Source organism: Propithecus coquereli, unplaced genomic scaffold, assembly GCF_000956105.1.
Source record: "Propithecus coquereli isolate 6110/MARCELLA unplaced genomic scaffold, Pcoq_1.0 Scaffold720, whole genome shotgun sequence".
NCBI classification, from domain to species: Eukaryota; Metazoa; Chordata; class Mammalia; order Primates; family Indriidae; genus Propithecus; species Propithecus coquereli.
The window spans coordinates 425,319-440,432 of NW_012153286.1; the positions used below are offsets into that span (position 1 = coordinate 425,319).

Genomic DNA, 15,114 nt, shown 5'->3' on the forward strand with positions numbered 1-15,114 from the left:
CAGGCGCAGCCTCCCCAGCGCCCTGCCCAGGCCTGGCCTTCCGCGCGCGGGTTCTGCGGGGGCGGGGCTTTAGGAGCAGGCGGGACCGTGGGGGCGGGGCGGGGGCAGTCGGAGCGCTAGGCAGGCGCGCGGGGGCGGGGCCCGCCCAGCAGCACCTGGGAAACGCCCGCGCCGGTTGGGGCGGGCGTGGCAGTCGGGGCGAAGGGAGGTGGCCGGCCACTGTTGGGGTGTCAGGCCGGGCGGCGGGGGCTGCAGGGAGGCGGCGCTCTGCAGGCGGACGTGGTCTGTGAGCCGCGCCCGGGCGCCTGGGTAGGCACCTCCCAAGCTCCGGCGCCCATTTTGCCCGCCCGTTGAAGAGAGCCGTGCGCGGCCTACACGCTTAGGGGACAGCCCTTTGAGGCGACATCACCGCCAGCGCCGGTCTCTTGAGTCAGAGGGACGCTCTTTTGAAAGTCAGTCCTAAAACAGTTAAGGTTTTATTTCGCTTTATTTCCAAGTCACAGCCCCTGAATCTTGTACAACTCTCCCTGGACCGCTTCCGGTTGCCGGCCCTCGCCTCATAACTTCAGTTCCAGTGACCTCGGCTTGGGATGCCCCTCGGTTCGCCCCGGGCTCACGTCGCGATCCCGGCTTGAGAGGCCCGGGGTGGGGGACCTGGAAGTTTTAGCCTAGCTGTTCTCGAGGCGGATTAATTAGCCCAAGAAACATTATATTCATGTGAGTAACCTTTTGCAGAAACAGTGCTATACTGTATCTGAAAAAGTATCACTCTTAAGCTTGGCTGCTGCTACTTTCTACAAAGGCTTTTAGGTAGCTATTTGTTTGATACAGTAAAGGGGAACTGAGGGACGTCAGTTTTTATTCAACTTCGTACATATCCCATTAGATATCCAGAATACCAGTTTCCGCAGATCTCCTTGTCTTGATAATATCAGACATGGATTAATTATATGTAAAAGTAATTTTGTTTTGAGGTATATCAAACGCGCCAAAGGTAAAAGTACAGATCTTCCAACTCACAAGTTTAGGAATTACACGTGGATTTTAGAAGCGATTCTAAGCCAAAAAAAATATATGTGCTGTGCCGCCTCCACAGCCCGTCCGTGTTTGTTTCTTTGATTTATTTTTCTATTCTCTGTGTAGTTTTGAAGCCAGGCAGGTATGGCAGTACTGGAAAGGGAACATTCTCAAAGTGCTACTTAAAGAGGTGTTGATGCTTTGCTCTTTTCTCCCAAGTCAGTTCCAACCCAAGTCTCCCCACAAATAGAGTCCCCATCCAGTGGAACTATCTTTAATATATATGCCAGCAACCTCCGTTTTTACCTGATGCTTAAGGATCACAAGGCACATCTTTCCATGATTAATTTTGATAATGATGAAGGTTGGAAAATTTTTAAGTGTGCAATTACATGGGACTCGTCTAAATTTTCTCGTTACAATTTTATATCATATACTATTTTCAGTTACTGTTTGTGGCTAGTATGCCCTGCCCTACTGGGGCAGGAACAGCTGGTCTTCTCATTATTATATTTGGTGATGGGATAGTTTGAGTTTAAAAAGTGCCTTTTGTTTTATGTTGTTGTTAGTCAATCTCATATTCCAGAATGACATTCACTAACTTTTCTAATGCTCATGGCTGCCTTCTACAGGTCCAAACATTTCATTGGCGTAGAAAAAAACTATTAGCATTTATAGCAAGTTTATTATGTGCTAAATAATTCTACTAAGCATTTATATACCTGGTGTATATAAACTGCCCCCATTGGAATCAGGCTCTGCAACTTCCTAGCTGTGTGAACTTGGGCAAGTTACCTAACTTCTCTGTGGCTTACTTTCCTCACCTTAAAGTGGGGATAATAATACCGTCCACCACATAGCACCCTATGAAGATTGCAAAGATTACATGAGTCAATATATGTAAACAGATGTAAAACATATAGGAAGTGCTATGTAAAAGCTATTATGATTAATATGTTCTTTAATTCTCATTTTACACCTCCAGAAATTGAGGTGGAGAGAGGTTAACTTGTCCAAAGTCACAAAGCTAGTAAACGGCAGAATCAGGATTCATACACAGGCCAGGTTGATTCCACAGCCTGTATTCTTGGTAATATCACCCATTGAGACTGAATGAGTTTATTAATTGACTTCAAATAAAATAAATGTATTCAACTGATCAATGTTTAAAAACTGTTCAAACACCTGCAAATTAAAACCAACCATGTTTTTAAAAAAACAAAAGAATCTATTCTGTAAAGAAAAAATGGTTTTACTTAAATTACTACTTAAGGAAGCCCTTCTGTGTTATTTGTTATCTACTTAGAACCTAATTTACAAAATGTCTTACTAAAAAATTGTCTGTCTAGGCCAGTGTGGTCTCAGGGCATGGCATCAAGGTCACCCCCATGGAGACAATCTCTTTTAGTGCACGATAAAGTTATAAAGTTATCTAAACATTTTTTTAAAACATTTGTATTTGCAGCTGGTAGTATTCCTTAAATTGAGTTGCACAAGTTTGTATTCCATGTATCGTATTGCACCTTGTACTTAAGTATATCTTGAGGTTTTAACATATTCATCTTAGTTCAAGGAGTCCTGAATTTTGTGAACAAGTGTCATGTGTCAAAAAATGTTTTCTAGTCAAATAAATTTGGGAAATATTAAACAACATAAAGTTTCTTTCCTGCATAAATTGCCAGAGCTTTTACTATGCTAATGTGCTTATGACTCTCCAAGATTCCCAAACTTATTTGACCAAGGAAAATGTAGGGAGCAAGGGTTCTAAGAATCAAATTTTTCCATTCATACAACCTGTGATTTTATAGGCTTTAATCTGAATTTCTCTCACTCAGCCTTTACTTTTCTCTACTGAGAATGTTGTTGGTTTGTGTTCATACGGTGGCTTCTCTGTCCCTTGATCACTGCAGTTGCCTTCCTCTAGGCCTTCGTGCTCTCTGAATGGTGGCACACACAAGTCCAGGGTAATGTGCCGAGGGTCATTCCCAGGCTCATCCTGCTGATGCTGCTGAGAATATTTTGTAGTGACTCATAGTAACTCAGACCATCATCTCCAATCAGTTTGCTCTCTATTCTACTGGAATTGTTTCCTTTTAATATCAGTATAACCAATAAAATTCTGTTTTGCATTCAAAACAAATTTATATTTCAACATGTTGGTTGGTGCTAAGACCTATCTTTGAAGTTGAGATGATCCTGAAAGCCTTAACACTTGGTTTCCACTTAAAAAAAAAATTATTGGCCACATTTATGTCTTTTGTGCTTGAAATCCAGGCTTTAATATCTTTTATCTTGACATTAGTGTTTACTAGATTTTTGTTTGTATCTCTCTTTTCCAAAGCTCTTGGGTGTGGGGAAAGAGGCAGAACAATTGTATCTGCTAAGTGAAAAAAAAAAAGGCTTTAAAAAATTTAATATATTGCTAGAGACTTAGGCCTAGAGAATCAATCTCTACCCGTGTATACATGGTAAATCATAACCACCACTGTGGCCTTCCTTTGTTTCACCTCCCTATCAACCATGCATATGCATCTGTTCATAGAAACATTATTTGACTAGTATCTGAGACTCATAGTGCCCAGAACTGTATCATTCCTGCTATTAAGCAGCATACAATACTATACCTTGGGGGAGACAGAACTTGTGAAATAAGCAGAGAAAATATGCAAGGAGATTTATAATTAGAGGCCAAATATGCACTTTAGTTTAAACATAAATGCTACAGTAGTCATAAAAGGCAAGAATTTTCTAAAGTTTTCATAGAAGAGGTAGGCACCTGAACTCTGCTATAATAGTACTGAGATAAGCATAGAGGCCTGAGGAGGCATTTAAGGCAAGTGGAAATCAAGAGCAAGGGTATGGAGCTAGAAAATGAGCCTAGTATTTGGGGAAAGTTTGTCTTAAATACATTGGTGGTGGTAGTACCTGCTGGAATTGATGACAGATAGGATGTAGCAACTGAAGAAGAGGAAGAAATCCAAGATAACTCATTAAGTTTTGAGTCTGCAGGATCAGGAGTGGTGGCATTGCCATTCACAGAAACTGGGATTTGATTAAGGAGAAAGGGTTCCATCTTAGATGAGTTTGAAATGAGAGAGCAGATCCATATGAAAACTAAGATGGGAGCTTATAGTAGGCTCAAAGTCAGATCCACTCAAGGTACAATGTGTGAAGCATCTGGTTTGCTCTTGACAGTCTCACTGTGAGGGCTCTAACAACCTCTCACACTGCATTTCCTTTCCCACCTAATGGCCACCTAATGGGAATAGGAGGTCTTTGTTTTGGGGGACAGATCCTCCAAAGCCATATCTGTGCTCTGCCAAAGGTAGAAATATGGTACAAGTGTGCCGTGATGCTGTAAGTGAGGGCTGCAAGATTAATTCATGCAAAATGCATGTCAAGTTATTGTGAGGTCCTGAAATGAAATCTGGGACTGAGCAGAGGATCATTGTGGGGAGAGTTTGCTTTACCACCCAGATGCTCCAGGAGGTACATTTCCTTTACTCCTCTCAATGGGCACAGGGGGTTTTCTGGTCTTCTGTCTTGGGAAATCAAAATTTAAACCTCTGCCTCTATGGAAAAATGGGCTCCTGTAACATCCTGCAGCATTATTAAAATGAAACAAGGACCTGGATAGATAATTGTCATTTGCTTTCACATCACCATGATTCCCAAAGTTTCTTGCATCTCAGAAATTCCATGAAGCTACCTTAAATACTTTTCCTAACATGAAAATCCCCTTCTGGAAATGCCCAGCTGCTATACATAACCTTTCATAGTAAACTGACGAATAGGTCTTTGCCCTCAAAACAAACTTTTCATTTCAACTTAGAAAGCCATGCATATGATTTGTCTTTCAGAATTTTACCTTTTAAAATGAAAACTGCTTGAGAGTGGCATTTACCTGGGAAATATGGCATGCACTTATCTGTTATTCTGCCTTTCTGCCAAAATGAGTGCGTCCTTAGGCACACTCTGTACATATTCTATTGCTACCTACATTTTGTCAGACACTGCTTTGTGAATAAAAAGAATGTGAGACCACTGTCCAGCTTCCTATAGTGTTAGCTCTATATTTCCACAGACCTCCTCACCTAGCCAAATTCTTGAGTGCTTTGCAGCCAAAAGTTAGCAACCTGAGGCTCTGTGTATCACTTCAGTTGTCTTGCAGAAAGCTTCAGGTGTCTTTGGTTCTATTTAGGCTGTGCAAATAGACATATATGAAGTTTGGTTCTGGTTGGTGGCTGCTAGTACCAGGTCACCTTGCTCACTGATGAGTTCATTCAAACCCAAAAAGTCACACCTGTGTCCTGTGCGCGGGTGCTGCAGGCTTAGGTGGAGAAAAGCAGGGCTAGAATTGGAACCCAAAGCCCAGAATGGCAGGAGAGGATGTGGGGGCTCCACCCGATCACCTCTGGGTTCACCAAGAGGGTATCTACCGCGACGAATACCAGCGCACGTGGGTGGCCGTCGTGGAAGAGGTAACTTTACACTTTGCTTATTTCTTTGATTTTGCTTTCAAGCAACTTGTTTCTATCCAGTCTCAATATTCTGAAATCTTTGGTTTTATTTTTGATCATTCCATTAGGAGACAAGTTTCCTAAGGGCACGAGTCCAGCAAATTCAGGTTCCCCTAGGTGACGCAGCTAGGCCAAGTCACCTTCTTACCTCCCAGCTACCTCTCATGTGGCAACTCTACCCGGAGGAGCGCTACATGGATAACAACTCTCGCTTGTGGCAGATACAGCATCATTTAATGGTACACATGTTGCTTAATCATTTTCCATTGTATTGGGACTCTTATAACAGAGTACTCTATAAATTTTTCTTTTTCTGACAGGTCAGGGGAGTACAGGAGCTGTTGCTTAAGCTTTTGCCTGATGATTAACCTGGTATGTATTTCTGTTTCTCCCCCATCCCTCCCTGCTTCGTTTTCACTCTATTCATTTGTGGTGATTTTAATGATTTTTTTTTTCCAGGTGCTGGGATTCTAGGAAGATATGCTTCTTTGTTCTGTTCAGTATATGGCAATCACTTCATCCACTACTGCAGTGCACCCACCCTTGGGCCTGGGGGGAGGGAGTGGGTTGAAAAACTGCTCAAGAACACAGAAGTTTAGGAAGGGTCATGAAGAATACTACAAGTGAAACTGCAGAGAGAGGGAGAAAGCAGGCAGAAAGTGAGTCAACAAAAGTACTTAGTCAGGATACATAACTTGAAATTGACTCCTTTGGAAATTGCCATAGAACCTTTAATGGACATCATCGGCTGGAACTGGGATCTGATGAATCCCACAAAAGTCAGCACCTGCTACAGAACAGATGCCTTGATCACCAAGGACTTGGTACTGATTTAGAGAGAAGAGAGCAGCTCCTAGCAGCATCAACATCTGTCGCTTATTTGCCCTGCAGCAATTCACCTGCCTTTCGTTCTTCCATCCTGTAAATATCCTAGGTTTTGCTCCAGTGTTTCCCATCCCAGTACTGACCTAATTTGGATCTACTGAGAACTTAGGAGGCTCTGAAAAAAAAGAGATTTGCATTGATGAAATTAGCTACAGAGGCTCCTGGGCCTTTTTTCTTTCTGAAATTGTCTTCAGATTATTAGAAGTTGATCAAAATTGTAGGCACCTAAATTCATTCTCTGGTTACAGATATTTTAAATAAGCTGGCTTCTGTAAGAACTTTAAAAAAAGATTTAGTGCTTAACTGGCACCTTTTTCAGGAAGTAATACCATCAGATATTGCTGATTCCTAGGGAAGCATTTACTACTTGTATATAATTTCCTGAGTTAAAGTAGTCATAACAGTTTACATACATTAAAAGTAAGGTTTTACTTTTTTAAAAAGTCTTGAATAATAGCTACCATGTATTGAGTCCTTACGGCCTCCCAGGCACCATTGTGTGCACTTTATACACTTTATCACATTTAATCCTTTTGTCAATGCTTTGAGGCAGGTATTCCCATTTCATACACGAGTAATAAAGAAAAAGGCTCAAGGAGTTTAATCATTTACCAAGGGTTTATTCTGTGAATGATAGAGCCGGGCTGTGGTGTAGGCTCCTCTAGTCTAATATTGGTTTACAATATTCAAGACTAGTTGATTGAATTCAGAGTTTTTCCATGTAAAGCTATTCATATCTTCCAAATGAAATGGATATTATAAAAATACGGTTGATTCATCCTATAAATGGGAAGAGTATTTTTTAGCGTAATTTTCCAGCAATTATATGGGCATACTATTTGTCTCAGAAGAAAATTCCATGTAGAAGGGTTTTAAAGTCCTTGTGGGAAAAAAGCAAAATAAAAATAATTTTTCTTGTTTTAGTTTTCTGGATATGCCACAGAAGGATCCGTGCCAGAAACAAGCCTGTGGAATACAGAAATGTTTACAAGGTAGTATGTAAAGTGCTTTTTAAATATTTTTCCACTGTGAACTAACTATAAGAGATCAATTATTCTTTTATCAGCAACCTGTATTAACTCTTTTCTCAGAATATAACATTTCTGTAATTATCCTGAAGATTTTCCTAATTTTATTATTAAAGATGCAGAAAATAAAGTGATGTGAGCAAAGCTAGGGGTTTTCAATCCTGGTTACACATTAGAATCACCTGGAGAGCTTTAAGAACTTGCCTAGAACAATTAAATCAGACTTCCTAGGGCTAGGGTCTGACCAGGAATCAGTCTAGAAAGCTAACCAGGTGATTTTAATGCACAGCCAGAGTTGAAAATTACTGAGCTGAGCAAAGTTCTTTTTCAAAAAGGCTAGTTTTAAATAGGTTGGTTATACTTCAATGCGGCTGACAACTCTGTTTTTAAAAGCAATTTTGGAGAAGATGGTTTGAAAATACAATTGGAATTCAGGCTACCAAAGTCAGCAACTAACTCTTAAACACAAAAGTGAATTTCAGCTGAAGCACATTTGATGTGATTTGTCCAGTGCTAAGTTTGACCAAATGTTAAAGAATTTTATTTTTTAATAAGTGAATGATTATTGCCAGAAGAGCAAATAGAAAAAGCTACAAGGCTATCTGAATTTGAAAATTGGATTTTTTGATAATTTTTCCCATTATTAAAGTAATAGATGGAGATGGTCATGAAAATATAGAAAGGTACAAATGAAAAATGTTCAAAGTTCCCCCAAAGCCCCACCACCAAAGAAAAACTGTGTGTATTTCCTTGGTCTTTTAACTTTTATTCTTGGACTTTTCACTTTTTGATGTAAGCAATGTTTTACAAAATCTTTTAGATTAATCTAAAATGTTGATGTATGATAATTCCATTATAGTCATACTTTTCTTCCCTTCCTCCAACTTTAAGAAAAAGTAAAAAAAAATTTTGCATTTAATTTCCTCTCCCAAATAAATTCTTACCTTATTTTAAATAGCAATCCATGGCTAAGGGAGAACAAGAATCAAGTTAAAAAGAGCTGTTTATACCCCCTTGGTACAGTGTGAGAAGATAAGAGAATTAGCATTAAGTGCTGACTAGACGACAAGCACTGTTGTAAGGAATTTACACATCCTTCTTTCATCCATGAGGTAGATGCTACTATGAACCCCATTTTATAGGTGGGGAAATAGACACAGAAGTTATAAAACTTGCCCAGGGTCACAAAATTAGTAAAGGTATGGTGGGGATTTGAACCCCGAATTGGTCTAGCTCTAAACCTGGACTCATAGCCACCTTCCTATAGTGTCTTTCTAGGCTAACTACCATGGACCCCATTTTAGTGCTGGGGTACTCAGATCAACTGCAGCTGACCTAGAACCTTTAAGTCAAGTCTTCCTTAATTTAGGGTTTATATATACAGTAGGGTTCTGAAAATGTTTTATGAAAAGGGCCAAACAGGTAATATTTTGGGCCTTGGGGGCCAAAGGTCTTTGTGTGTGTGTGTGTGTGTGTGTGTGTGTGTGTGTGCATGCACGCATGCATGCATGTTTAAACCTTTTAAAAATCTAAAAACCATTCTTAGCTCCCATAAAAGGGTCGAATTTGACCCTCAGGCTGCAGTTTGCCAACTCCTGATGCACAGACTTGGTATGGGAGGTCCGGCAACCAGCTTAAACGGTATGAAAAGTAATGTGTGGGGTATGGGCATTTTTCTAATTCATCAAATTACCAAAAGGGATTATTGATCAATAATAGTGTTAAAAACTACTGACCTAGTAAAAGACACACATAAGCTATTAACCTTAAAAGATAGTAAATTGTATATTAAAATAGCTTTTGACTACTTGTAAATCATAGTTTTCTTCCTAATGACCCTGTTGGCAGGTCTCTAAATCAGGTAGAATTCAGTGTACTTGGGTATGTCCTCTTTCTTCCAGTTCCATAGGTACTAAAAGTGATAAAGGGTGGAAAGTGCTGACCTAAACCTCCCTTAGTCCTATGAGATCATGACTAGGGTCTGCCTGTCTGTTTTTCAGCCAACAACTACATGGAATCGAAGTGTCAGGCTGTCATCCAAGAACTGCGTAAGTGTTGTGCTCAATATCCCAAGGGAAGATCTCGCGTCTGTTCAGGATTTGAAAAAGAAGAGGAAGAAAACCTGACACTGAAGTCTGCATCAAAGTAAAGTTCTGCTGAGAAGTTAAATGCTGCTCCATGTTTCCACCAAGAGAATTTTATTTATCTTCCTAACTTTCTTCAGGCCAGGTAGCAGCAAATAACAAATGAAAAAGTCAACTATAAAGTTAATGAATATACCATCTATGCAGAACAGGCAGAAATATAAATATATTAAAAGACAAATATGTAGAATGTAATAAAACTGAGCTGCTAAAATAAACTTAAGTGAAAAATTTTGGTTTTATATTAAATGTATTTTAAGACTATTAGATACAGGTATTAATGAGTTCTCTTTAGCATTCAGACCTCTAGTGCCATTCATAAAACTTAAGTCATGAGGTATGTTAGGTGAAAGGACTCACCCCTCCAGCATCACAATTTTGACACCTTTAATAGATTACATGCTAAATTAAGTTTCCTTTAACCTAACTCAATACCTATTGTACTTCCAACAATGCAGAGCAAAGTGTCTTTCCAGATGCCAGTAAGAGCATTTCTTTCTGCTTTTGCATCCCCACCACAGTTCCTAGCCAGAGGTGCTTAATATTTGTTCAATCAGTGGTAGGAAGGGCATAGAAATGATTCTTGTAATGTCTAATGAACCCTAATTTATCATGAAGGAACTGAAGAAAACAATTTCGTTGGAACTCAGGCAGTCAGCAAGAGAATTAAAATTTTTAGGTGATTTATCTATTCTTTATATCCTTATAATCAAAACCTGTTATGGTGGATCTAGACATTAATACAAAGCTGCTGAAGGAAACTTGTTGACAGTTGTCACTTTATGGAGTAGGAGGCGGCACTATGCAACAGGCCATTTGCTTTCCTCAAATTGGTGCTAGAACCACCGTTGCCCCAACTATGTAAGAGCAGGAACAAATTCTGATAGGTCCTGATGTTCAAATACCATTATTATTTGAGACCAACAGTTTTCTTTAAAGCAGCATTCCCCAAAGTGTTTCCAGGAATTGCTGGAACAGGGGAGAAAAGAAAGGTTCCTGTGGTCAGATAAGTTTAGGGAATGCTAGGTTAGACACAAATAAACAGGTTTCTTTCCTGTTGGACTTCAGATATTTTTGCATGGTAATATGAATTATGATTCTTCCGAAAGGAATAGTGTATGCAGTCCTTGCCAAATTAAACCTGTTTTGCAGACAGCATTTCTTCAGGTGAATGTTCTCCAGAGGGACTTGAAATGCTGCCTTAGAGATGTTTCATCCACAAACTAGAGTAACAGTACTAAATTCCCATGAAATAATGAACTTTTGTGTTAATAATAGAACAATTTAATAAAACATTTTACATGTAATGTTTACAACATCTACAAATCTAAATTACATTTAAAATTATCAATTGATAGGGCTAGGATTTACATTATGAGTCACTACATGATCAAATAGATAGCTTTTTGGTTTTATTACAAAATTATTTTTACTGTGTTAATTACTCAAGTTTCAGACTGTTTTAAATGTTTTTTTCCTGAGGTATACTACTTTAGAGTTTTGAAAGTTCCAAATCAATTGTTCCTTCTTTTAAACAATTCTGCCTCAGTGGAAGATGTTGATTTAAGTCTTATTCTTAGTTATCATTATGATATATAGAAGAATAGCCATCAGAGAAAGCTTAACATTTACCAAGTGCATTTTATGTGTTTGACACTGAGATTACCAGTCAATCTCAGTCTTTCAGGAAAGAACTCTAGTAAGGTAAGAACTATGATCTCATCCCCCATTTTAGAGACCAAATAAAACTCCTAAGTTGGCTATTAGTGATACTAAGTTTAATCACTTGGTTAGTGACTGGCCTTTTAGCTGGAAAGGTAGTTTTTACCTTTGTAATGGGTAAGTCATTTATGGGGTGGTACTTTAGTGCCATATGAATATTCCATTACCCCACAACCTTGTTCTTCCATTTTGCCACAGTACAACTCCCTTCCTTGCATCTGCTCCATGATTCCTAAAACATTTAATAGACTGTAACATTACACTTGTGTTCAGTATCCAGAAGGCATCTGAGGTTTATGGTACTTAATTTAAAAAGCTTTAAAGGCCTGTTATCACTTGTTAACAGAAGTACTCTTTATCAGCACCAGCTTCTAACTCTGTACTTCAGTGGTTCTTGGTCTTGGGTAGTCGTTAGAAATGTCTGAGACGTTTTAAAACCTCAGGCCTGCCCTAATAACACCCCAGACCAGTGAAATCAGAATCTCTAGGGGAGCCAAGCATCAGTAGTTTTTAAAATTCTGCAGGTAATTCCCATGTGCAAGCAAGGATGAGGACCACTACTCTCAGTAATCATGTCATTTCTTACCATTTTAAAATTGAAGAAGATAGACAATGTTGGCAAGTCAATAAGCTGATTTCACAGCTTTATAAAAATGTGGAAAAGTGCAACACTGTCAGTTTTCTTTAGAAAAATAATGTTCTTAAAATCAATGATTCCTTAAAAATAAAAGCATCACAGATGTAAGCCACACCATATGATTTCTGGGAAATCAGGTCCAGAACTAAAATAGATGTTCTGCTCAATTACTTAAACATTAGTGTAATCTGTTAGAGAACTGGGCAGAAAACATATTTTAGTTCTGGACCTGATTTCCCAGAAATCATACTGGACTTCATGACAGAGAAATGAAGCTGATGATTTGGTGGAGGGAGCAAAGACAGCAGCAAATTTTTTTACAGGGTCCAGAACTATCTATAATCAAATTTCCCTCAGAGAAGAAACATCATCATGAAAACATTGATGATACTCAGAAACTTCAAATCCATCCCTATATCACTTTCTTCAAGCAGAGGTTTATTGTATTTTCCCAAACTGTACAAAAGTAGAGGCTTCAAATAAGAGTCCAACCATTAGTTATGTTCTTCTTTCTGGCAAACGCCAAACTAAAGGATCGTGGAGAGAACATTGTTACAATAGGTAACTACACAGTAACTCTTGCTTTTCAAAGCCACAAGCACCCACCCCAAGAGCATGTTGGCTGGGATTTTCTAAGAGTTGATTCCTTGTAGAATTCGGTCCTCCAACTTGAATCCTGTCTGGTGTTCTGCCAGCACCCACGAGATAGTAACTACCCAGATTCAGTAGCAAGGGCTATCACCCAAGTGGTGGGCCCAAGACCCCTACCCGCCTGTTAATGAATGGAAGCTAGGTGGTGAGAGGTTGGAACAAACAAGCGGCTATTTGAGAGGAGAGTCTTGCTAGGGTGTTATCACAATGGCAATGACACTCATGAAAACGGGCCACTCAGGCAGGGGGTCCCCCAAGCTCGGGTGTCAGCAATAAGGACAGTGTTGGGGAGACTGAAAACATTGGACTCCATCTGTTGATCCCAAACGGGTAGCCGCTGGAAAGGAAAGTGCGCCTGGATCCCTTTCCCCTCTCCGGGAGAACTTCAGGAAGGAGAGATTCAAATGCCATAGCTCTGCTGTAGCATGCTCCAAGTCCCCATCCTACCCAGTCCCACCGCGGGAGGAAGACTGGGCCAAAGAGTAGCTCAAACTGGTGAGGACACAGGGCGATGCTGTAGTGTGACCCGGAAGGTGACAGAACGGGACTCGGAGCCCGAAAGCTGTCCAGGCACTGCGGGATCCGGGAGAAGGAGGGGGAGGGGAAGAGGCGGCATTGGCCCTAAGGGAGGAGCTTTCACTCCTATTGGTTGAGAAGTTGAAGTCCCGAGTGCGTTGTTACTGGGTTACCGCCAGCAGGGGGCGCCGAAACCACGAACACATTCAAAGCCAAGCTTTTCAGTGAAAACGCTCCTCACTCACTCAAGGAAAAACTTCGGCCCCACCACTACTAAAAATGAATCCCCAGAATGTTATCTGACTCTGGTACTGGGGAAAATATGTGCTTAGCTAAACAGGCCTCGGTAATCAAATGAAAAGAGTGCATTCAAGGGTGGAGATGCCTGGTCCTAGTATCATCTCAGTTTTGCATGAAGGGGTGCCAGCTTTTCTTCTGGGGGAAACTTTATCTCCCACACTTCACCACCCGAAGCAAAGCTACTGGTACAATGGGGCCTCAATTCAGAGGTTACCCTAAATGCCTGAGCCTACTTCACTGATGGTTCAGCTAAACTGAAACCTGAGGTGTGCATCAGTGCAACTGTTCAACCTCCATACCAGCTCTGCACAACTCCAAGTGGGCATGGTGGTCCCGCTCTGTGGGCAGAACTTAAGGCAATTCTTATAGTAGCAGGATGAAGCCAACCTGCAATATTGACCTCAACCATGTCCCTCATGGTCCCAGAAGCAACTATCTGGGAATAAACTTCAGGAGGGACCTACAGATCTCATTTTGGACAATCAGGATAGAATCTGAGGCCAGACTATTACCTACTACAACCTGCTCAAGGAAGTTTAGACCAACCTGCTAATCTTTGTTGTCCTCACCAATATTCACAAGAAAAACAGATGGACAAAAGACAACCCCACCCCACTGGAGAGGCACTGGATGGCTACTCTTCCCAACAAGCAACCCAAAGGGGCGCAGGGCACTTTGGTTAGCTTTTGCTGTCGCCATTCCATTGCTGTGGGTAAGTCACATAAGTAGAGTTAAATATGCAGCCATGATCACCATACATGGCATGACCAAGGGACCCAGGCATCAGGAGAAGCAGACTGTTGGGAACTAGGAAACAGATGACTCAGTGTCATCGATATATTGCAAACCAAAAAAAACCATGAGGACCTGTAAATCCTAAGAGACAGATCATCCAAATGCAATGTGGACCTTGTATGGACTTTGACTCAAACAAACTAAATGTAAAACACTTGAGATAAGGAAATTTTGAACATTTACCAGATAATGGATAATATTAAAGAATTATTGTTAATTTTTGATGTGATGAGGTATTGTACTTATGATTTTTAAAAAGAATTGTTACCTCTTAGAGATACATACTGAGATAAAATATTTTGGTCTGTTTCACAATAATTGATAAAACATGTATAGCTATTAATTTCATGATTGTTACAGGTAGGTGATGAATACATGGGAGGGTCACTGTACTATATTCTTTACTTTTATATATGTTTCAAAGTTTCCATGATAAAAAGTGGGAAAAATTTAAGTTCTTGTAGAAAAAATGCAGCAAAGAGGTTCATACCATTATGATTTTGAGATGATTCACACATACTGCAAAGCAAATTAACTTATCTTCCTTTAAATGTAATAAGAAGAATGCAAACAGGTGATTTCTACAAAGTTCCACATAGCCACTGGTAGTTTCGATTTTAAAATTCAATACATCATTTTCAAGGTAGGTTAAAAACATTTTAAACGTATGGCCTTAGAAACACACACATTATTTCACAAAGGATCTTCTGCAAGTTTAAGAATTAATTATTAGTAAAACTAACCTTTAACAGTGAGTTTTCTTTCTATAAGGTCATTTTTCATATATTCAACAAATAGCACCTGTTAAGTGCTGGGCCCTGTGAGTATAATGGTGAAGACGACAGAAGCCTTGCTCTCTGGAAGCTGATATTCTAGTTGGAGTTGCAGACATAGCAACA

General features: G+C 39.9%; 2 protein-coding genes across 3 annotated transcripts; both read left to right on the forward strand.

Annotated features, from left to right (window-relative positions):
- The first annotated feature begins 149 nt into the window (after window positions 1-149).
- Window positions 150-6,458, forward strand: MTCP1 (mature T-cell proliferation 1). The gene is made up of 5 exons (XM_012661584.1): window positions 150-717; window positions 5,347-5,498; window positions 5,606-5,776; window positions 5,858-5,909; window positions 5,997-6,458. The coding sequence occupies exons 2-4, from the start codon at window positions 5,394-5,396 to the stop codon at window positions 5,903-5,905; spliced, it is 324 nt and encodes a 107-aa protein (XP_012517038.1). The 5' UTR covers window positions 150-717; window positions 5,347-5,393; the 3' UTR covers window positions 5,906-5,909; window positions 5,997-6,458.
- On the forward strand, window positions 150-9,818 carry CMC4 (C-x(9)-C motif containing 4). 2 transcript variants are annotated; one of them, XM_012661585.1, is made up of 3 exons: window positions 150-717; window positions 7,347-7,414; window positions 9,451-9,818. In XM_012661585.1, the coding sequence occupies exons 2-3, from the start codon at window positions 7,357-7,359 to the stop codon at window positions 9,597-9,599; spliced, it is 207 nt and encodes a 68-aa protein (XP_012517039.1). In that variant the 5' UTR covers window positions 150-717; window positions 7,347-7,356; the 3' UTR covers window positions 9,600-9,818. The 2 variants fall into 2 exon arrangements, with proteins under 2 accessions (XP_012517039.1, XP_012517040.1); XM_012661586.1 differs by lacking the exon at window positions 150-717 and adding an exon at window positions 6,417-6,458 and having other exon boundaries at window positions 9,451-9,725.
- The last annotated feature ends 5,296 nt before the right edge of the window (window positions 9,819-15,114 follow it).

Bases quoted from the DNA above. Each gene is read 5' to 3' on its own strand.
- MTCP1 (XM_012661584.1), top strand. From the start codon at position 5,394: ATGGCAGGAGAGGATGTGGGGGCTCCACCCGATCACCTCTGGGTTCAC. The intron at 5,499-5,605 runs GTAACTTTACAC...TCATTCCATTAG, and splicing joins GGGTGGCCGTCGTGGAAGAG to GAGACAAGTTTCCTAAGGGC. The intron at 5,777-5,857 runs GTACACATGTTG...TTTTTCTGACAG, and splicing joins AGATACAGCATCATTTAATG to GTCAGGGGAGTACAGGAGCT.
- CMC4 (XM_012661585.1), top strand. From the start codon at position 7,357: ATGCCACAGAAGGATCCGTGCCAGAAACAAGCCTGTGGAATACAGAAA. The intron at 7,415-9,450 runs GTAGTATGTAAA...TCTGTTTTTCAG, and splicing joins AATACAGAAATGTTTACAAG to CCAACAACTACATGGAATCG.